Source organism: Brienomyrus brachyistius, chromosome 10 (genome assembly GCF_023856365.1).
Source record: "Brienomyrus brachyistius isolate T26 chromosome 10, BBRACH_0.4, whole genome shotgun sequence".
Taxonomy (NCBI): domain Eukaryota; kingdom Metazoa; phylum Chordata; class Actinopteri; order Osteoglossiformes; family Mormyridae; genus Brienomyrus; species Brienomyrus brachyistius.
This window is the reverse complement of record NC_064542.1, coordinates 28,354,152-28,378,006: the sequence shown is the minus strand read 5'-3', so window position 1 is coordinate 28,378,006 and position 23,855 is coordinate 28,354,152. Positions and strand designations below refer to the sequence as shown.

Genomic DNA, 23,855 nt, shown 5'->3' with positions numbered 1-23,855 from the left:
GTTCATTCACAGTGTCATCATGACTCTGCTTTAATGGCCTGATTTGAATAATTATTATCTCAGGAGATGTGAACAAGACATCATAAAAATACAAGCCAAGTGTAACACAGAGCTGCTTCCTGTTAGTCTGTGTGACTAGTAGTGCCCATGTGCCCTGGCCTTCCTTTGAGGTTACTCTAAGCACACCTCAAAGACAACGCATGTCCTTAATGCCCAGCTTCCGAAAGAGGATCCGCAACGTTCCCCCATCGCAAACATTCATAGCGGGAGATGTCTGCATATGTTTTTCAGCTCCCGCTGTCAGGAGAATTATGACCTAGCGGGACTGCGGGGCAGTGGGAGTGAATCACTGGCGCTCCGGATTTCCTCAGGCGAAGTCACTGGCTGACAGTGCTGCTGGAGTTTAAGCAGCTGCGTCTCTATTAGCGGGTCCTGTCGCTTAGATGAGGCAAAGTTTAAAAGCCCGTCCGTCCCGTGGGTGTCGTGCTTCGCCATGCGGAACAGCGGCCGGCGACGCAGCATCAGCTCCTTCTCCCCTTTCGGCTGAAGCATTTGCCCCGCTGGCCAGTGACATTATCTTTTTCCCCACTGCACGTTCAGCCGGCGCTTTCCACTGACGAATCAATATCCGTGTCTGCGTCCATTTCATCCTTTCCACTGAAGAGAGGCCCAATACCAAAATTAATTCTTTCAGCTTTCATTTCCAGGAGAGAAGTACGTGCTAAAAAAGGTTTAGTAATTGGGGATGCATGTTCTAAACAGTCGAGTTCGGAAGGTTTTAATCATTCGTTTTTGTTTTTGGGCGCCGTGATCATCTGGGTGAACTTTGTCCGTTTATTCCTTGACATTCCATGCCGTAATCAGAAAGAGATGTATCTGCCAGGGTTTCTCTGTATGAACCGACTCCAACGTTCATATCAGGGGTGTGACTGCTAATTACACTGTTGCATAACGTGCATCTTGAACCTCTGAAAGCCCTTTTAGGTTCCTCTTCCGTTTCTCCTCCTAATAACGGCTGATGACATTTTGATCGTTCCCTGTTAGTTAATCTTTTAAAAGGTTCGGAGCTGCCTACTCAGCGGCACCATCAAATCACCAAGACTGTGAAATGACTTCATCGTTTTACAGCGTTTGTCGGAATTAAATTTACTTTCCATTTCTGAGCAGCAGATATAAGGTACGACATCGATTTGCCAGCTGGGTGGTTTTGATTAGCACTGCCACTGTCCAGACATTGTGTCGTTTGTATTCCTAACGTCAGATTGCACATGGTTTAGATGTCACACATAAGTATTATTTATATTTGGCTCTGACTCAGTTGTTAGACTTGTTTCCCATTGGTCACTTTACTGGGTCCCCTTGGATGATTGGTAGATTGCAGTAATACTGGCCCCTTCCCTAAGCCAAGCAATTGGCAGGTTTTGTTGAGTGACGGACGCACCCCCCTCTGGTGAAGGTCAGGACCCCCCCTGTATTTCTTAGCGGGAGTGGCTGGTGCAGTCTGCACTTCCGTCTCTTTGAGAGCAGTGTGATCCGTAGCGGTATTTTAGGCATATTTACGCCTTTCTGTTCACTGCCTGAACTGAAGACTCCCCCCAGGTCTTCACGCATGTACATAGAAGGAAAACTTATAAAAGGCTTTTATATATAGTATTTTGCAAAAGGATGATGATACTATGGTCCACAGTGACACGGACTCAAAGGAAGGAATAAAAAATATCATTTTGTGATTGATACCTGATCGCAAGGTCGACATTAGTGTCAGACTGTCAGTATTTAATGTGTGAAGGAGGGAAATCATTGTTCGGTAATTCACACAGATTGATTTACTGCTGACTAACTGACTGGCTCAAAGAGCGACAGGAAGACTGTGCTGGTTAGCGTCCATTCATCATGTGCTGTCTAGCCAACTTGACATTTTATCCTATAAATTTTAGCTCAACGGGGTTAAGCTCCCTGTCAATAATAAGACATCGTCCCAAAGAGAAACAGTCCAGATTTTGCACAGCACCGCTAGCCATGTGACACAGGAGATGCCTAAAGATGACCACACCTCCTGGCCTGTTTCCTGAGGTATCTGAACTGCCCTTGCTGCCTGACTCGGACCCCGGGATGGGACTGGTTCCTTCGGTCTGGGAGTCTGGTTAGATTCTGCAGCCGAGGGTGAGAGGCTGTGCATGGATGGAGAGGCGAACCGCCTGCCAGGAGAGGAAGAGATTTACATATCTCATGGAAACGTGCTGCTTTTCCGGCCAGTGACCGTCGTCACACTGCTGACACTCTGTTCCAGTGTCTCTAGCCGTCCTTAGCGGCCGGCAGGCGTGCCAGTTCTGTGGGAGCAGACGGTGTGAGCAGGATGTCCTACCTGAGACCCCAGCGGGTCGCCAGCAATGCACCTGGAGCTGGACGAAGTGCACGTCCAAGCTCATCTCTCCATCTGGGGTTCCTCTGCTCCGGCTGGACGGCCGGAGATCTGCCGTCCAGCTGTACAGGGACATTTGACTCCAGGCAGCTCATTCCCCAGACAGTCATTCTGTCTAAGTCTGCCGGCATTTTCCATAACCTCCTCGTTGCTGCAGTCAACCTCTCATTGGCATTTGAGTTCTCCCAGGATCCATTAGATGCCTGCGTCTATAAGCTTCGCATGCTCTATGGGAAAGCGAAGCCTGTTGTATTTCGGTGTGTGATCCCTGAGGATGGCCGCAGGCTATGCTGACTAGCCCCCATTGGTTTCCTTCACTGTGAGACGTGGCGGTGTCCCACCTGATCATCTCTGTGTCTGCCTGTGGAGCTCGTAGAGGAGATCCCTCATCTCTGGGTGATTCTCTCTGTATAAATCAAATTTCACGCTTTCATAAGCACACTCACACCCTCGCTCAGGCTTACACATACGCAGACATACACAGAGGCTTTTTCTTGCTGTTCCGTTGAGAGGATAGCATGAGAAATTCCTTAAGTCACCCCTCTTCCACACGCTGCCATCTTCCTACTTGGTTGTAATAATAATAATAATAATAATAATAATCGATACTTTATTGATCCCCGTAGGGAAATTGTCTTCACGCCTCCCACAACTTGCTCTTTTTTCATAGAGGAAGTTGTTTGCGAAGGGCTGCAACCCGTAGCGGCGCCCAGGGAGCTGGGGGTTAAGGGCCTCGCTCAAGGACCTGCGATCTGAGGCTGGGTTTGAACCTGTGACCTTCTGATTGCAGGCACACAGGCTTAGCCCACAGAGCCACACGCTGCCCCACGCAGCCTTGTACCCCCCCCCTTACCCCCCGGGGCAGAATTCCCCCTGGCTGCTGCATACCTTCGAGGTAGATCCTCTCTGCCTGCTACTCTCCCCGGGGCATATCCTCCCTCCTTGCTGTACCCCCCCAGGGCAGATCGTCCCTAGCTGCTGTACCCTCTTGGGGAAGAATACTCCCTGCCTGCTGCACGTCCTTGGGGCAGATTCTACTGTACCTGCCTGCTGTACCCTCTTGGGGCAGATCCTCCCTATCTGCTGTGCCTCCTCAGGGCAGATCCTCCCTGTTTGCTGTACCTCCTTGGGGCAGATCCTCCCTGTTTGCTGTACCTCCTTGGGGCAGATCCTCCCTATCTGCTGTGCCTCCTCAGGGCAGATCCTCCCTGTTTGCTATACTTCCTCAGGGCAGATCCTCCCTGTTTGCTGTGCCTCCTCAGGGCAGATCCTCCCTGTCTGCTGTGCCTCCTCGGGGCAGATCCCCCCTGTCTGCTGTGCCTCCTCGAGGCAGATCCCCCCTATCTGCTGTGCCTCCTCAGGGAAGATCCCCCCTATCTGCTGTGCCTCCTCAGGGCAGATCCTCCCTATCTGCTGTGCCTCCTCAGGGCAGATCCTCCCTGTTTGCTATACCTCCTCGGGGCAGATCCTCCCTGTTTGCTGTACCTCCTCGGGGCAGATCCTCCCTATCTGCTGTGCCTCCTCGGGGCAGATCCTCCCTATCTGCTGTGCCTCCTCAGGGCAGATCCTCCCTGTTTGCTGTACCTCCTTGGGGCAGATCCCCCCTATCTGCTGTGCCTCCTCAGGGCAGATCCCCCCTATCTGCTGTGCCTCCTCGGGGAAGATCCCCCCTATCTGCTGTGCCTCCTCAGGGCAGATCCCCCCTATCTGCTGTGCCTCCTCAGGGCAGATCCTCCCTGCCTGCTGCACTCTCTTGGAACAGATCCTTCCTGTCTGTTACACCCCTTCCGGTCAAATCCTTCCTGCCCGCTGTACCCCCCTCGGGGTAGATTCCCCCTGTCTTCTGCACCCCCCAGGGCAGACCCTCCCTAGCTGCTATACCCCCTTGGGACAGAATACTCCCTGTTCGCTGCATCCCCCTTGAGACAGGTCCTCCCTGTCTGCTGTATTCCCTCAGGATGGATCCTCTCTGTCTGCTGCATTCCCTCAGGGTGGATCCTCCCTGTCTGCTGCATTCCCTCAGGGTGGATCCTCCATGTCTGCTGTATTCCCTCAGGGTGGATCCTCCCTGTCTGCTGCATTCCCTCAGGGTGGTTCCTCCCTGTCTGCTGTATTCCCTCAGGGTGAATCCTCCCTGTCTGCTGCATTCCCTCAGGGTGGATCCTCCCTGTCTGCTGTAGCCCCGTGGGGCAGATACTCATACCAATTGTAACTCATCATCCTCTTTGCTTTCAGGGACCCAGCGTGTCCATGGGCACATGAGTGTAGGACAGCCAGACCTGCTGCCTGTAATGGACCAAGCTGAAATCAATGAGAGGTAAGCAAGCCGACCTCATCGCAGCAGTGCTTCAAGTTCAAGTGAAGAGCTGCTCTTGTACATTTGGCCCAGATTAGTGGGTTGACGGCATGTCCACTCCCCCATGCCCCCTTCTGCATGGCAAGTCATTTATGTGCCTGTACAGGTGATGTAGGGAGCTGTTTGCTTTGCTCACATCTACCCACTGCAGCGTTGGACCCTGTGCTGTTTTATCAGGTGCCTTGGATTGGAGTCATATGTGTGACAATTTGTTTGAAGTTTCTCTTCCTCATTGCTGACAATTAACAAACCGTCATGGATTAGTTATTGAACCTTCAGTGTCAGCCGTCTGTGATCCTCTGTATCCCTACTTCCTGCACACTGCCACCTGTGATCCTCTGTATCCCTACTTCCTGCACACTGCCACCTGTGATCCTCTGTATCCCTACTTCCTGCACACTGCCACCTGTGATCCTCTGTATCCCTACTTCCTGCACACTGCCACCTGTGATCCTCTGTATCCCTACTTCCTGCACACTGCCACCTGTGATCCTCTGTATCCTTACTTCCTGCACACTGCCACCTGTGATCCTCTGTATCCCTACTTCCTGCACACTGCCACCTGTGATCCTCTATATCCCTACTTCCTGTACCCAGCCACCTGTGATCCTCTGTATCCCTACTTCCTGTACCCAGCCATCTGTGATCCTCTGTATCCCTACTTCCTGTACCCAGCCACCTGTGATCCTCTGTATCCCTACTTCCTGTACCCAGCCGTCTGTGATCCTCTGTATCCCTACTTCCTGCACACTGCCACCTGTGATCCTCTGTATCCCTACTTCCTGTACCCAGCCACCTGTGATCCTTGGTCTCCTGATTTCCTGTACTTAGCTGTCTGTGATTCTCAGTTTGTTTACTTGTTGTACCCAGTCATCTGTGATCTTATCTCCTTATTTCCTGTACCCTGCCGTCTGTGTCTGTGACCCTTGGTCTCCTTACTTCTTGTACACGGAACAGAATATTGTAACCTTTGTGGCTATTTTGCAGTCAGTGATCCTGAGCTGTTTCTGATAAGGGAACTGAAGTTTTAATTGATAAAAGTCAGATTTGATGGAATGAGATGCTGCATGTCGCCTTGAGCTTTCCCCAGGATCTCTGCTGGTGCCAGAGCTAACGGCCTTGTCCTAGAAACCTGGGTAACTGAATTCACAGATGTCATCAGAACCTCTCTCATTCCCCACAAACCTATTGAATGGAGACATTTCTTCCTTTTAGTATGGAATTTTTTTAAAGGAACAAAGTTTCAGGAAAAGGACTTTCAACAAAGGCCAGTGTGCGATTCTGCAGGATTACTTGGGCCCGCCTCTCACTCTGACATCGCACTCCCGCGCTGCAGCTGTCGGATAAAGAGTTCGTGTTTCTTACCGGCTTCCTGTGAAACCCCGCCCACTTCGCCCTCCAGTCCTCTCCACTCTTTTTCACGTTAGCTGCCAAACAGGCTGAGTTGTGCCGAAGCTGCTGAGTTTCCCCAGACGGTGCCGTGCGCATTGATCGCCTCCTCTCTTCCTCTCACTCCCTGCACCATCTTCGCCCGCAGGTCACAGACTTACATTCCAGTTTAATCTGGCTCATAGCCTTTGTTTACCACTCACTCCCGGTCCCTTTACCCTGACGCTAATTATCTTGATATCAAAAATATGGCAAGTCGGCAGTAAAGGTGAAAATGGCTGCCAAGGCCCAGAAGCATGCGGCTTTGAAGCCTGTCACTGTTTGATCGGTGTTAATGGACATGCGTGCTCGACCCAGACCATCCTCAAATAAGATCTTGTTCTGGGAGATGCCACTAGCATATAAAAACCGTTGCCCCTCTCAGGCAGGAAATGTGGAAGGTCAAGCTAACTGGTCTGCCCTGACATCACGTGACTCAAAGTAACGGTATTTAATCATTACTTAAGCAGCGTCTCCTGGGTGGCAAAATTCACTACCATCCCTCTCATGTATTGTTCATTTGAAATACATTCTAGGTGAATTTCGGCACCTGCTGCCTGTCTAATTAAAAAGCTAATACTCATACCCAGTGTGACAGTCCCAGGGGATGGGTGCCCATATGCTATTCACTGTCCAGTATGTGCTGCAGGACCTACAATCCTAGAACCCAAGGCATTTACATTAGTGTCAGAGCCATCTGAGAGTCTGATTGGCTGAGAGGGAGGAACTTAATCTAATGCTGCGTTTCATTTGAACTCGTAACTCGAAAATTCCAAGTTCCAAGCCGGAAGTTTCAACTGGAATACCTCCTGAAGTCGGAATTCCTACTGGGAAAGTTGGAGGAATCTACACATCCCTGAGCTCAGAATTCAAGATGGCTGCACCCTTTATCAACAGAAGTTAAAGCTGTAGTTTTATACTGTCTATTAGCACTTATGTCTTTATTTGTGGCTCATTAAATCGGTCGTACACATAGTACTGTGCAACCGCTACCTGCAGACGTGTTGCTGCGTTGTTTTTACATGCAAAATACCATGTAATGTGTAGTTATCAACTGATATTGGTAACGATGGCTAACAATGAACCTAGCTAGAACTGGGGCTTGTTCAGAAAGCAGGATTTCTTGCTTAACCGGATAACTTCTCGGATTTAAGGTAGTCTGGGCTAAATGTAAATGAACAAAGATAAAGGCCATTTAAACTTGGATTAATTAAGTCCAACAATTTATCCAGCTAAGCAAGAAATCTTGATTTTTGAATGGGTCCCTGGTATTGCTAAATGACTTACCGGCTTATTATACTTGAACGTGGTTAACTCGGGCGTGATGTCATTTCCTGCTCCAATTTCCAACTTTCGAGGTGCATGGAGCGCAGCTTTGGTGTCAGTCATTATTAGGCTGACTCTGATTGGCTGAGAGGGATGGACAGACTCTGGTTGACTGAGAGAGGGAGGAACTGACTCTGACTAACTCCGAGTGATTATGTCGCAGAAGTGACACACAGCTGCCCCAGTTCAGCATGTCTGGGGATCTCACTCTCTAACACACTCTGGGAGAGGTGTAGGCCTGTTCCCCCATCAGCTGTTGGATTTGTCCTTTGAGAGCTGCTGGATTCCTGGGGGTCTGGGATTCCTGGCACTTTGTGTCCCGGCATTTTTTCTCATCATCCCCTGTCCTACAGTCATCAGTCAGGCGCTCTCCACTGTAATTTCCCGCTACCTTGCTGCCTCCCCCCCCAGCCTCTTCCCAGCATACTGAAGGCAGCTTCCTGCCACCTGACCCCCCTTAGCTCTTGGGTGATGCTCTGGGTGGCTAATGGTGTGCGAGAGTGACCACAGAGCCCATGCAGTCCAGGCACCTCCAGTAGCGTCTGCTCTGTGGGCAAAAGGTCGAAGTTCACTTTATCTTCCAAGCTCTGGCAAGACCTGGCTCTTAAACAGCAGATCATCGTTTTGATAAGGTTAGCGTTACAGTGTCTTCAAACAAGATTGTTGCTCGGCAACCACTTTTATTTCCTTCAACAGAGCAAGTATTATTACCCTGTATTGTAACGCTAACTTGAACTGTAGGAGAGTTTAAATTGTCTCTGTTGGCGACACACGGTCTGTGACGATAAGAGTGAGTGTCGTGTGTTATTCAGACATGTGACTGACAGCTGTCAGAAGTGTCACATGGACGGGCCTCGCGATCACCTGCTGATTCTCCAGCAGATGTCGGCAAGGCCAGCTGGAGGAAGGCGGTCACAGCCCAGCTCAGAAGAAGGGCTCTCAACTGTCTTGATTACGCTGTCCTGCCCTGACAGTAGGTGGTGTCGGTCATTGTTTGGACACCGTGTGCTTCCTTAACAAACTGCGGATCATGTGACCTGCCGTGCGAGTGCTGCAGTCCGCACGCTCCTCTTCGCTCTACCGTAACTTCTATTTTGCTTCAGATCTGCTGGGGAGCGCAGAGGCCATTTTTAAAAATGCATGGGGAGTCTGGTGGAGTCATGTCACCACAGGGGGGGTGAGTGTATTAATGGGAGGATTATTGGAAGGATTCTTAATTTCAAAGTTTGATGGAGAGCAGTTCTGTTATTTATAATGGCGCATTCAGAGGTCATGTGATGCTCTACTGTGAGTCACACCAGCCCGTGGGACCTCCTGCAGGGAAGGAGCCATTTCCATGACGACCATTTCCTGCATGTATCTGTGGCAGCACCCGATACACCTCTGAACTCTGATGTGGTTTGGCTCTCAGACCCTTTTTTCTTTCATGCCATGAATGAAAGTTTGTCTTTCTGACATTACTGCTGGCATGTGGCCTTTTCAGTTCTTCGGAGTAGAAGAAAGTTTACCTGCTTCTTGCAGTGATGCCCTGTTATTATACTCTATTAGACAGGGACACTCTGGACGGGATGCCAGTCTGTCAAAGAGCACAAGGCAGGAAGACCCTGAACAGGATTCCAGTCTGTCAAAGGGCACTTGACGGGGTACACCCTGGGTAGGAGGCCAGTCCATCACAGGGCATTAGGTGTGGGACACTCAGGGGAGGATGCTAGTCCATCATAGGGCACTAAATGGGGGACACTGAGGACAGGATGCCAGTCCATCACAGGGCACTAAACGGGGAACACTCAGGGCAAGATGCAAGTCTATCACAGGGCATTAGATGTGGGACACTGAGGGATAAAATTGGAGGACACCCACAGAAGCACAGAGAATATGCACACTTCACACAGAGAGTGGGTGCGAAGCCTGCACCTCTCAGTGTTACTTCTTAGGTGAGATATACAAGTAAAGTCATCGTATTTTTCGGTGTAAAACCAAACTGAGTGTGTGACTGGGCTTTATGAACCTCCAGTGGTGACCCAGCAGTGACGGGCAGGCCCTTTATCTGAAGGAACTTCTAACGCTACAGCAGTGTTCATAAAAGATTCATTGGCCAGTAAAAGGTGAGCATCATCTAAGGACTCTGACCCCACTTCCCCACCATGGACCTGCACCGGGAGCCTCAGCCGCTGGGCTGAGCCGGCTGTCAGTTCCACTCTCCCTCACGTACACGCAGTCTTCGTCTCCGCAACTCACAGTCTCATTGAGGCTTCTTCTCTGCTGGGAGAAACTGCCGACTGCACAGGCATCAGCCGGGGACTTGTGAGCATCCCTGCACTCACTTGAGGTCTTTCATCATGAGGATCACCAGAGTAGGAGTGCAACTTCACCCCCGATCCAGAGCCCAGACTATAAATGGAGGTACGACGCACTATATTTAGTCACCCTCTTTCTATCTCCCACACTAATTCAGGGTCCTCCGCCATCCCCACGCCTCCAAAGCTAGTCTATTGCCAAGATCTGATCCGTCTGGGTCCTTCCCACTTATGCATGCCTCCCAAATGGCTCCACATCTGACCCCCAACCCCAAATAGCCATTTCAGGCTGAACCCAGCTGGACTGCATGACTGTCTCAGACAAGCAATCATTAATGAACACCATCCCCAAGCCTCTCAGTTTGGGTCCCAGTAGCTGTAGTACAAGTTCTTGTGGGAGTTTTACTTATACAAAAATGTTCTGATGGTAGAACGAAAAACGATTGGTTCAGAGAGATGACCAATCAGATTGTGAGAGGAGTTGGGTCCAAGCTACTAGAAAAAGCAGGACCGAGACATCTGACCAATTGGTTGGTGCCGCCTCCTCTACAATCTGATTGGTCATCTCTCAGAACCAATCATTTTTTGCTCAAAACATTTTTGTGTAAGTAAATCTCCCATGACCTACACCGAGTTGGGTATTCTGGCTTTTATCTTATCTTTCTTGGGAGTCATTGCTGCCTGGCGGTTTGTCTGGCTTCTCTGATCACTGAAGCAGACAAAGCCCTTCACCATGATAAGCTGATGATCTTTGAGGGGAATTTGGGTCCTATACTGACTTATTTTACTGCCTCGTGCCTCTGCGACTCTGCTATACTTGGTAGAGTTCTGTGGCTAATTTTTTCCCTTTCGTCTGATCAGGGAATTTAGCCCGGGTCTACGACCCCCTGGGGGATTGCAGAGAAGGAGCCCGGGGCCCACAGTCTCGGAAATTGATTGCATTAGTGGTAGAGGGTCCCTGTGGTTTTCATTGGGGGCTGAAGAAAGGCTGAAAAGCCCTGGGCTGGGTGTCTAAATCAAAGATACAACTTAATGGTCGAACTTTCGTTTCTCTGATTTTTCTCTTGAGAAATGACCTTTGTCGGCATAGCAGAAGGCTGAAGATGGATCTAAGAAATAGAATCCCTGAAGGTGCTTTGAGAAGGTTCCTTCTCCAGACCTTCACTGATCATACATGTGTCCCACTCTGACTACAACATCTAAAAATATTTGTATTTATAGGGTGCTTATTTCTCGAACAAATCAGTTGAATAGAAATGGTTCAGACTACAGAAATGCTTAGTTGAGTTGGAAAATCGATATTTGGTCTTTCTGAGATAATAAAATAGCCTTGAGCTATTTTGTTTTCGTACGGACACCTGGGACTGTTTGCCAGGAGCAGACAGCCTTTCCTAAGGCTTACCACCGCAAATTGGGCCACCAGTGCATATCCTGCTGCTCACTACACCCGACGTATAGAGGACAGGCAACAAACAGGCGGACGTACATGCTACAATCTCAGCACTGGTGTCTGCCAGCAAGAGAAAGGTGACATGGTTCTGGTCGGAGCCAGGGGGCAGCGGTGAGGTGGTTTCTGTGCGAAAAAGCAGACATTAAATAATTATGGATCAATATGAGTTACTGAGACAAGCTGTCAGAATCAGTCCACGACGAGGTCAGAGTACGACGGATGGCAGCGTCGATTCCCATGGCGAGCAATTTATGCTTCTAAAAGTCCTCCATCCTGTAAGGTCATCCTGACAGTCCCCCTAACAGAGCTCTCAGCCCATTCTGTTTGGAACTTGACACATTCTGCCATCACATTCAGAAAACAAAAATCCAGTAATTATATGTATCACTGTGGGAGTCTGATCATAAAGATTCAGTGGTGATGGTCTCCCCTAAGCCACTCTGAGTCGTCTCTAAATCCAGGTAAAATAGAAGATGTCAGCGAGATAGACCAGCCATATCCATACTGCCAGCCTAGTTCTCCAAGGGCGATTTTCTGCCTCGACAGATATACCGTTCGAACAGCAAACCCAAGTTGACCCAAACACAAATGTTAATGGCTAGTTGGTAAGAAACAGTCAGTGGGAATCTAGACAGTAAAACGCAGGAGGAGAACTGTAGGTGGGACAGCCAGGGTGGCTGTACTGAAGCCCATGAACCTTCTAACTGCATATTCAACATGCATGTGAAACAGACTAAAGCAATAATGTAATGTATATTATATATACTCATGATGTGCTACTTTTAAATCTCTGATTTTGATCTATACTATCTCATTATGGTGGGAGTCATAACACAAATAATATATGGCCTAATACTTGAAACGATCTTAAAATGTAATAGTTTGTAATGTTTTGTAAACAAACTGTGTTTTCGAGGCGTGTATTTAACGAAAAAAGCCTGTTTGTGGAATTTGCAAACTACTGCAGTGCATGATGGGTATGGTATTTGGTGGCTACTTAAATTTCGTCATTTACAACTGGCATAGGCAGGCCCTAGGCTGGGGACCATGGTTCATTTCTGCCCCAGGGCCCAGTATGCAGTTGTTTTGCCAATGACCGGATGGCAGATTTCACTCCGAAGCCGATGCACGTTGTCTGGTTTGTGTTTGTGTTCAGGTTTGGATGTGCAAAGCTTGCTGGGCCAGTGATGACTGGTATGAGGAAGTAGATCCCGCTGCTTCCCTTTGGTGGCATGAGAAATAGTTACAGTCATATTTTTGTGTTCATCCTAAATGTAGCATAAAAAAACAATCACTGACAGTCTGCAGTGTGACCTTTCTGTAATATCTAGTGTGAAATGGTAGGGGGGGCATGCAGGTTATGTTTGCCTAGGCTATGTGATCTCATGTTCAAGACAGGATTTCGATTAAGTGTTTTTCCAGTGTATATTTAGTAGGGGTGTAACGGTACACAACACTCACAGTTCAATACAGACCTCGGTTTTGGATTCATGGTTCAGTGCAATTTTGACACAGCAGGGAATTTACTTCTACATTATTTATTATTAAAACTGCAAACACAAACAGTGAGAGACAGTTGCAATCCAAAGGTAATGTCTGAATAACAAATCTGTTAAAACAATTATGAAAAATAAATAAAACACACAACTATAATATCAAAATACTCATAGTGAAGTAAATCGCTTGTTCTTTATAAGCAAGACCACATATCTGTAGTGATAAACACCCCAGTAGCCTAAAGTTATTTTTCAGCCTGGTAAAAAAGTGCCTTAAATACCACAGGGAGACTAACTTGCAGGATCTGTGTCTGCTCTGCTCCACACACACACTCAAATCATGTTGTCTCAAATGAGTTAGCATGTTGGATGTGTTAAGCATTCATTGGCCATGGACTTGCTCCATTGGTAAGATGGCGGACAAGGAGGGGTGTGGCTCAGAAGAGATCACATGACCTTCCCCCACTTCCTCTCAGGCGAGAAGGTCCGTTAAAAGCTGAGTCTGATAGTGAACAGGAAGCAAACAAAAGCAGGGATTTCATCTAATTGTGCTTTTTTTTAGGCTCCCCAGTGATTTCAGTCAGAAACCAACCAAAAACTGAGAGGAGTTCCAAAGCATGTTCATATCATGCTAAGTGTTGTTGTGTTTGGAGTTGTTGGGATTAACAGTCATGCGAGTTAAAATGCGCTACTTTCATGGGAGAGCTCCAAAACCACGCAGACTCAATCCACATCCCTTTTCCCAGAATCCTCGTGTGAAGGAGGCATTATGGTCTCTGAAGCCCTTCAACGATCAGCTGCTGCTTATAAAGAACGGATTTCATGCATTGTGTGAAATTACCACATGTCCCAAAAATGACATTTTTTTAGGAAACGAACAAAACAAGCTTGAGGAAATGAACAAACAGGCTAAGATGCCGCCAGCACTCACCAGCCTGGGAACGAGAAGCAGACTAAGGATTGCTAATTGCTCACAAGTCTAACGTGCTCCCACAGATGTGTGATCATGTGATCATTCTTCCACAGAGACTGCCGTAACCTCTTTCCTCGTGCCTCCTTTGTGTCTTTGTGAGGATGCTATTAATGAATGCATTTGCATGCAAAGACATTTGTTGATGGTGTATAGGATTTTCCGCAAACTGAAGGGAAAACAGGCAAATCCAATATGTTTGTATTTATATGCTTGGTTGGAGCAAAGAGAAGTGGTTTTAAAAAAGAGAAAAGAATGATATTAAGGCCAACTTCACACTGAGCGGCTGAGTTGGTTGGAGGGGTGGACGGGGGGGGGGGGGGGGGGGCAGGTGATCCCGTTCAGGCTGAATCGCAGCGTAAATTCGGGGTTTTACCATTTACCTGGCAGATCATTATCCCTCACTGTGGGGGCTTTTTGGAATTTCACATACCTTGCAGTGCGTCAGCATAATTAGACCGTTAATGGCGCGCAAAGGCAAAGACGAGTGAGCATGGGCTGCGTCTCGTCGGGAGATTTTACACTTAGCATCTTTAGCATTTTAGGCTGATTTACACAAACTGACATAACAGTGAATAAGTTAAAAGGCAACAGGTGCAGATGGCTAATGATGGCACTGGTGGGAGGGATTATCTCGTGCTGTCAATCACCGACTGGCTCCACCCTCATGGGGTAAATGTATTGGTTCCAGGGTCTGACTGACACTGTGCAGTAACCCCACCCACTTCCCCCTTCCTAACCCTAATGCCAGGTGATGTCATAGTACTTCACTGTTTCACCTCATTAACAAGGTCCCCCCCCCGCCACAGCCTCCCCGTGGACCAGGCCCCCCACGGCCTCCACAGCTACACCCTGGTGGAGCGAGTGGCCCTCATTGCCTTCCTGTCCCTCGTCATGCTCATGAGTGTCCTGGGCAATCTTCTGGTCATGGTGGCCGTCTGCAAGGATCGGCAGCTCAGGTGAGTCACAAGGGTTGCTGGGTAATGACATCTCTGCCCCTTGCAGTGGAAAATGCATCTGCAGTCTACCTAAAATCACCCCGTCTCAGGATCCACCAGGGAGTGATATTAGTGATGCGATCGCAACAGAAAATGCCAGTTAATATCTGCGTGATTCTTACTCCTGGCTGCAGGCATCTTTCATCGTGGCATGTTATCTTTAAGGAAGCATCCAGGCTCGACCTACTGAATCGAATAACGAATCTGACACGCTTGCTTCCCACGCACTGACCACACGCCGTTAGAGGGGCGTCGTGGGGGATTCGTGCTCCGTCTGTGTGGATGGCTGGGTAATTATCATGGTCATTAGTGCCTCTCCCCCCACAACCCTCCCGAGGTGCCACAAGCTAGGAAAGGGACCAGCAGGCTTTCGTGTCTCCCAGCAGGGGAGTGAGTGGGTAGCAAGGGGGAGGATACAAGCATTTATGGGACTTCACTTCCGCTGTGGAGTTCCCTCTGATGTTGGAGAGAAGCTGTAGTATTAATCACAAGCCGCTGTCTCCTGTGTCAGATAATCCCCAGGTCTCTCACTGTACCCAAGTCTTCCTCACCATGATCCCCTTCCTGTCAGGCAGATGGAACACGGTGACCTGACCGGTCACACCTGCTCCGGCTGTAGTGACAATGAACTTTTTTCTCTCTCCACTCTTGGCAGAAAAATCAAAACCAACTACTTCATCGTGTCGCTGGCCTTTGCGGACCTGCTCGTGTCGGTGCTGGTGATGCCGTTCGGCGCCATTGAGCTCATCCACCAGAACTGGATCTACGGAGACACCTTCTGCTTGGTCCGCACCTCGCTGGACGTTCTCCTGACCACAGCTTCCATCCTGCATCTCTGCTGTATCTCCTTGGATAGGTGAGCGTTTCCCGTGGTGTCCGTTTGTCTGATGTGGCTATAATCACCCCAAATGTTGTGTGTTTGTATGCCTGATGCTGGTTAAACAGCACTTAACCGCAGTTGTACGTATCCCGCACATAATAAATACTTACAGTCACATTTCCATGTCAGAAGTGGATCTCTGTAACCTACTTAAGTAATCTCTGCAAGGGGCCTTCAAGTTTTAAACATTCCTCCAAAAGTCTGTGACTGAATCAGTAATAACGAGATGCAAATATGCATTAGCGTCTGTAGCCCTACTTGAACTGGTAGAGATGTTTGGGAAGGAGGGGTCAGTTTGAATCAGTTCAGGGGGAGAAGCTTTCAGCGATGGGAGACACCCACTGTGCTGCCGAAAGCCATCGAGGGCCTTTTTGTATGTAACCACCTGTGGCTGCTGGGAATCGAATTGGCCACTCTGATTGGCCAAGCCAGCTGGAAGCTGACCGGCACAGCCGGAGGAAGGGCCTTTGTTTCTCGTGTCGCTTTTGGCCCCCGGCTCTGTGTCTTTCCCACATCAGTCCATCATTTGTCACCGTCGCACAATCCTGAGTTCGCACATGGCCTCTGCGTCGGTACCTGGAGGGCAGGTGCTTCCTGGAAGAAGGGGGGGGGGGGGGGGTCCATGTCCAGCTCCCCCGTCACAAATCTTCATGGAATGTGCTGGCCCCCTCCCTCTATCCCTCCTTAGAGCATTTTTTGTGCAACCCTGGAAGCAGCTCTTTCAGACAGTGCAGCAAACCCTTAAGCACTTAACACCGCGTTATCCTGTGTCCCCCCCCCCCATCCTGAAGCATGCTGCTACCCCCCCCCGCCCCCCCAATCAAGCCCTGAGTGTTGTTTTATGGCTAAAGACCAGCCCTTAAATCAGTTTAGCCTTTCCTCTAGCTATCGGTTCCTCTAACACCAAAAGCCCATTCCACGCTTTCGCTCCAGAACAGACGTAGAAGAACGAGTGCCTCATTTTTTAACCTCGCTGACATTGTGGAGCAGGTGTAGTAGAGATATTCAGTAACCCATCTACGTCAAATAGCTTTCCTATAGTGCTTGTCTATCAAATCACCAGGTGCATCCTGATTGGTCATGTCAATTTTGAGGCGGTTATAATGCAAGAGACATTTCTCTGCTATCAAAGGAAGGTGAGATTTGCTGCTGTCTTTTGGCTCCCTGTAGGTCAGCTTTACCTGTTCTATTTGCGGCACCGCGAGTCTATCAGAAGTCGGATCAGAATCCAAGGCCCAGCGAGCCTTGGCCTAATCCAGCGATGAATGAAATGCATAGAACCAAAATCCACAGGGTGAGATAAGCTCCCCGCTCCTATCTGAGACTTAAAGGTCACCTTGAGCATGAAGCCTCTCGTGTTCCAGCATCAAGTAAAAAGCAGCCAGACATCCCAGCTTGAGTTAAAAGGCAGATTAATCTCTAGCCGCCTCTCTGAGCTCTCAGCATCTGGTCGGTGGCGAAGGACCTACACCGGCGCTTAGATGCTGGATGGAGGCTGTGTAAATTTCGGTAATGATGCCCGATGGGATGTTACTGAAGATATCATGCTATCAGCATAATAATGAGGACATTAATTAGGACTTTAGATAGCGTTGTGACTAAGCAGAAGTCCCTGGAGTTTTCAACATCTACCACCGCAGTTAAACTTCGTAAATGGGCAATGATGAACAAGAGCATATTAGTGATCCTGTGACCAGCCAGTTACAAGCAGGCGACAGTTCCTCCGTTCAGCAATCATGTGACGACCTTCTTCCCAAACATGAAGCAGCTCCACGTGGTTGATGTCAGAGGCAGGGAGTCAGAGTCTATCCAGGTGGGTGAGGAAGCTGTTAATCACCATCTGGGACTTTTTGTGTTATTTCCTGAATGCCAGGAGCAGTTGATCACTCATAACCTGGACAAGAGCTTCTTCCAGAGCGATGTGGGCAGATCTTAGCAGGAGGCAGTGCCCTCAGGCAGGAGTTAGAGGGGGGCAGATGGGCAGAGGACCACGCTCTTTTACATGGGGAGTGAAGTTTGCTCACCGTGCCTTTGAGCGGATGAAGGAGAGGAAAGAAAGGAATGCAGGACCAACAGTTCCTTAAGTGGCCCATCAGTCATCGCCATTTCCGTGGATAGGCGATATGGCAGCTTCTTGGTGTGTATTTGCCCTTGGGGGAATGTGTTACAATACAAGCTATGTGCAAATACGTCTTTGCTACATCCTTGGGCATTTGACAGCACTCTGCATCAACCCCCAGCCCCCCCCCCCACCGTCCCCCCCCCCCTCAAAACCCCCCCAGGATGGCTGTTCATCTCGACCCAGAAAACGGTTGAAACTCACATGTGAAAGCTTTTGTTTAGCCAGGCAAATTTTGCTCTTTGACTGGTAAGAGAAATATAGGACACATTCCTGCCTGATAAGCATAAAACCTGCTCCACAGCACATCCATTACCACCCTATGGAGGCATCCTTGGCCTTAGCAAGCAGATTCAGGCTTCGATTAAGCTCTAAATTGCCCCAGGAGCAGAGATAGTTACGCAGAAATGAATCCCACAGTAACGCGCCCCTTTATGGCTTTTTAAGTGCTTATCCAGCCAGCAGCAAACACTGACAGAGCAGTACTAGCATTAGCATGGCCCATCTCTTTGAGGGATGCCTCCAACTTTGTTCCCTGTCAAACCCCTTTCTTATGGGGGGTCCTGTGTCAGTGTTCAGCAGTGGTGGGGGGGCAATCCCCATCCATAGTGTTAGCTAGAGGAGCCAGAGGCAACAGCAAGGACGGGTTTCTGAAAGACTAACTCTGTATAATTTTTAGAGACTAAAAAAATAACCTTCACATCCTAGGAGACCTCTTACATCTGCAATTGTGAGCAGGAGATAGGAGGTGTGCAGTTCTTCAAAGCACCTCTAGGGGTGCTTTGAGTGCAGTAACCCATTTCTTGATAGGTCAGCTGGACTGCCAGGTCTGACCTGGCTGGGGAGATAAAAACAAATCTGCTCATGAATTCAGCACTGTAACATGCACATCTCTGCTTTTTATTTCCTAGAGAAAGAAATATTGCCGACATTGTTGCATGTCTTATTCAATCATGGATGTTCACTTGGGATTCTCTTCTTCCACGAACACCCTGCCCACCTCTGATTCTGTTTGACAGTCGGCTCATCCGGCTTTAATGATGCCTGTTGCAAAACTTCCGGAAAACTAATTCAGCTGCGGTTTTTAAGTGTGGCTTCCAGGCTTCCAGCTGTACTTTGTCTTGGGGCAGGACCACTGCCCTGGGGGTCCTGTGTGTGCGTGTATGTGTGTGTGTGTGTGTGTGTGTGTGTGTATGTGTGTGTGTGTGTGTGTGTGTGGGGGGGGGGGGGTGGGTATGTGGGACAGCTGTACAGAGAATCCATCACACAGTCGGGTAAGACTGGATTTATGAATTACTCTCATGCTTAGGTAGTAGGGTGTGAGGATTTCTGCACCAGGGAGTCCTGGGTGGACAGTTAATCTGCACCAGTGTCATCTTTGTTAAAACGTAAAGACAAATTAAACGTATAATGACTTATTCATTAGTGATTTTGTTTGCTGAATAAACAATCAATAAATAAAGTTTAGTCCTTTTGACTACAATTTCTTGATTAATGTTACTGAAAGATATTTATTCTGAAACTGGAGACGGTTCATTTAAAACAAAATAAAACACAGATAACGTAACAGCAAACACTGCCTCCTGTACATTTTACATTGACTAATCTATCCATCATCTAACCACTAATCCTGGTCAGGGTCACAGGGGCTTGGAGCCCAAAAGGAATAATAATTATCTCGAATTTTTGAAACCCATTAAACTGTCATAAAACCTTATGAAAGGCTTTCGTCATCACATTAACTTTTACAAACCCTGCTTTCAAATTTCTTTTCTATCATTAAGATTTTTAAGCTGAAATTTCCCAATATTGCATTGCATGCTTGAGCCCATTAATTACACGCCTGAACATGCCATCAGAATTTTAACACTAGGTTGAGCATCTCCTGCCTGTTGCCATGGTCACATTGTCATGGAAACCTGAGGTCCCCAGCAGTGCTCGAAGATTGGGTTTGAAGGATTGTGAGATGCTTGGGATATGCTGTGCAGCCACGACGACACCTCGGGAGTTTCTGATCACCCCCTGCACCAAATCTCCTTTTTGTTCACTAGGGTAACGCACAACAGCAGATGATGGCCGATATAGATGAATGTTAGGGTGAGATCAGGTATTCTGAGATATGCCGGAAAAGAACCTCCCGGCCAAGGGCATAGGGGAGAGCTTGGTATTGGGGGGGGGGAAGGGGGGGGGCACAATGTAATAATTTTAATGCCAAGCTCGGTTATGAGACACTGATGGGGGGGGTTGTGAGATGATTTCTACAATATGTTAATAAAATTTCGTAAATTTGAAAAAACTTTCAGTTTCCACACAGCTGATCGATTGAGATAATTCTACCGAGGGGAACCCCACCCCCTGATCGGCAGAATGTCACGACGTGCTGTGAGGGACCTACATCCCCCACCTCCCACCCCAGTCAAAATGGAGGCTGCAAGTCTGTGGCACTATTTTGGGGGTTGTGGGTTAAACATTTTGGAGCCAGTGGTCTGGCAATGCAAACGATTCTTTGACTGTTCTGCACAAACTGCCCATTTATGGAAGAGTGACCCTAGAACAACGATGCTCACAGTGACTACAGCTTTTACAGCCTGATTTCCAGCAACGTCTTGTCACTGATGTCTGTAAAAGTCTGGCTTTGGCAGTGCAGCAGACTGGACAGGAACAGGAAATGTTTCTGATTTCTTGCTGATCTCACACCAACTGACTGTATCGTTTGTGACTTAATCAGAGCAATGCAAGTATTACAGCCCATTAGTGTATGAAGTATGATTAAATAGGATGGGTAGGAGTATTTGTTGTTCAGAAGTATCAGAAGATTAATAACCACCAGTCCTGACTGACTGACAGACCCATTTCGACCTTTATATTGTAGTCCTGTCATTTCCTGCTGGATTTCCTACATCACCCAGGCCTGAGTCACAAGTACTGTGCACTCTACCACACTCTGGAGCACTCTATCACACTCTGGAGCACTCTGCCTCACTCTGGAGCACTCTATCACACTCTGGAGCACTCTACCACACTCTGGAGCACTCTACCACACTCTGGAGCACTCTGCCTCACTCTGGAGCACTCTATCACACTCTGGAGCACTCTACCACACTCTGGAGCACTCTACCACACTCTGGAGCACTCTACCACACTCTGGAGCACTCTGCCTCACTCTGGAGCACTCTGACATTTCAACGCTTTTTTTCAGATACTATGCCATATGCTGCCAGCCCCTGGTGTACAGGAACAAAATGACCCCCTTGCGAGTTGCACTCATGTTGGGAGGATGTTGGGTCATTCCAAGCTTCATCTCCTTCCTGCCCATCATGCAGGGCTGGAACAGTATTGGAATAAATGATTTGGTAAGTACTGGAAAAGAAGCTACTAATATCTATAGGAATCTTGCTCACCGTATGTGTTAATGCATGTATCTAACTACTAAAGTCCTGTTTTGCCTGCCTACAGGGTACCATCAAAGTGCCATGATAGATTGCAGATTACAGTAAACAAATGCATTCAAACGACTAACCAAAACAAACAGCTGCTAAATCCCTGCATAGTATCTACTGTTAGCTAGCCAGGTAAAACACTTAAAACACAATTTACCTGGGGGGGTCCTCTCTTTTTCCACCTGGCGCAGGCTGCTACATTTTCCTTTAAAAATACGGACATTCGTCTTCATTTTCACGCTACCCCAGCGTTTTCAGCCCCCAAAAAACCAAATCTTTTGACAATGCTCTCAGTGCTGCATACTTCTGAAATTCTGTTTCAGCGTTGCAGTGTGGATTTGCGAAAATGGAGACTCTTGAGACTCTAAAAGCCCCCTGATTGTCCCCCATTGACTCATCATGTGACCCTTCCCCGATTTGATGCCACTAGTTACATCTGATTGTCTGATTGTGTCACCTGGTCACCCTACATAGAAGTAAACATTATTCCAACATGGCAGATGTGGAGGAGATGCTTTCAATGGCGTGTTCCCTATTGCTACACCGTGCTGTCCTGGGTTACGCCCTACCTTGTGCCCCTAGCCTCCAGGATAGGCTCTGGATTCCCCACGACCATGAATCGGAGGTTGACCTCACTACCCAGAGCCCTACGCTTCACACACCAAAAGCTCAGCCCCATCTCCGCTTCAGCTCATTGTCTGAGCACCTGTGACAAGTCGATCTCCCATTTATGACATTATCACCTTGCTGAGATCCAGCCCAGCAAAGAATGCAAACCCAGCAACGGCTTAAGAAAGGAGGCCAAGTCCGATGTTTTTGTGAAAGATGAATGACCAGGAACATTGGGGGGGGGGGGGGGGGGGTAGGTGCCTGGAGGAGCCGGGGCAAGCAGCTGCCCTTCGTGCCCAATCAATTGAGCATGCCTCCCTTTGGAGGTCCAAGCTGCTCCTTCTTTATCACCATCGTAGCAAACTGGAGCCCAGTGGAATCATTTTAATTTTACTGTGCCCTCCCCCCTCCCCAATCACGAAAACTCTCTGCATGGCCCTGCAAATGACCACTAATTTTACATGCAAGCAATGCCTACAAATGGAAGCCGACAGTCAGACAATCTTCATTTATTTCGCGTCCTACTGACAAGAATGAAGAATGATGTTCTGTCACACTGGCTTAGCCTTGTAGCGCCTGGAATTGCCTTTCCTTTTCAGTGCTGAAGGAGTAGCCTCTTCCACTGAAACGGCTGGCGGCTCCGTATGCTGGGGTCCCTCACTGGCAGCATCGTCCATCTCCATGTCCAACCGGCGACTCCCTCCCCAGCATCAAGGATCAAGGATTTTTTAATTTGTTACTGTGCAAGTGGGCAGTGAAATTTAGTGTCTGCCTCCGTAATGACATAAATACCATAATCATATGCATTCCTACAAATATATACACATAAATAAAATTAACTTAGTATTAAATAAATACTATACAGAAAAAGAAAAATGTAACTGTGGGAATTAATTGAGACGTATTTTCATTAATTAAGCTACACAAAGCAGAATGCGCTCATTACAGTAAATCTCGGAAAATTAACATTGGGCTTAATTACGAAATATTTCTGGCAAAAGGCCAACGGACTTCAAGTCTTATGTAACACAGGTGATAGCTGTTAGAACATAGACTGTTACTGGCATCGTGCCCTGGGGCGGACCTACAGCTAGGATACATGCACCAGGTTCACAGAAGATCATTTGGGCTCTAAGGTGTGTGGGGAAGCCGGGAATTAAGGGTTATTCATTTATGTGTATCTCCGTAACTGTCCTCCTTCCATAAACAAGGCATGGCATGTGACTGTTATAAACCTTAAAAATATCACGATATGCCCCCACTGCAGCAGTGACCCAAACGGCAGTGATCTTTAAAATCCAGTGTGCTCTGACAGGATCCTGCTGCCCCCAGTTCCTCACTGGGGCAGGTCCTGCTTGGGGTGAGAGCAGTTAGCCTGATGCTAACATGTTAGCGTTGTGGCAGGGCAAGGAGATTTGGGAGACTAGGGTGCAGATGAGAACCCCTCAAAGGCTGAGATTTTTTTGAGGTGACGGGGAAATGCTACACAGAAGGGGGACTGTTACACGGTGACAGTACGTTCAGGGCAGTCATTCTTCAGTATTCCCTCCCTTACAGGTAGAGGGCGCCATTTCCTTCAGGGCACAGGGAAGGCTGTCCCGCCCTCAGGTTGGGGCGATCGTCGGTTGCCAGCTATATTCCATTGGCTCCTCTTGAGGCCACCAGTGAGGAAACCATGGTTACCACTGGCCTGGCGTAGTGCTGATCACCCCCTGTGGCGCATAGTGGATTCCCACCGACAGGCCGTTGTGTCACAGCATTAGACCCATGCAGGCACATAATCGCCACTCCAGGCTGACACCCGCGCAACAAGCCAGAGCCCACATGCCGGGAAGCCAAGGCCCGACAGGCGGCTGGCCGGCCCGGGCGAATCGACCGAGGGTCATGTGCAGTATGGCGTACACGGGCAATGTCAGGCCGCATGCTGCACTGCTGAATTAATGGGGTTGTTTTTTAGAGCGCAGACCCTGGGCAAACGTAATCAAATGAGGGAGGAAAAAATGAAGGCAACTATCAGCGTATAATTTAGTAAAATGCCATTTGGGGGGAAAGGCTCTCTGATGA

At 48.4% G+C, this 23,855-nt stretch overlaps 1 protein-coding gene across 3 annotated transcripts in view; it reads left to right on the top strand.

The window, feature by feature from the left end:
• The window catches only part of htr4 (5-hydroxytryptamine receptor 4), a 69,009-nt gene that overhangs the window by 21,961 nt on the left and 23,193 nt on the right, over window positions 1-23,855 (top strand). For all 3 annotated transcript variants that reach the window (XM_049029459.1, XM_049029460.1, XM_049029461.1), the window contains exons 2-5: window positions 4,658-4,739; window positions 14,555-14,704; window positions 15,399-15,599; window positions 20,942-21,095. In XM_049029459.1, the coding sequence (XP_048885416.1) occupies window positions 4,681-4,739; window positions 14,555-14,704; window positions 15,399-15,599; window positions 20,942-21,095 (564 nt within the window). In that variant the 5' untranslated portion in view covers window positions 4,658-4,680. The remainder of the gene's footprint in view (window positions 1-4,657; window positions 4,740-14,554; window positions 14,705-15,398; window positions 15,600-20,941; window positions 21,096-23,855) is intronic.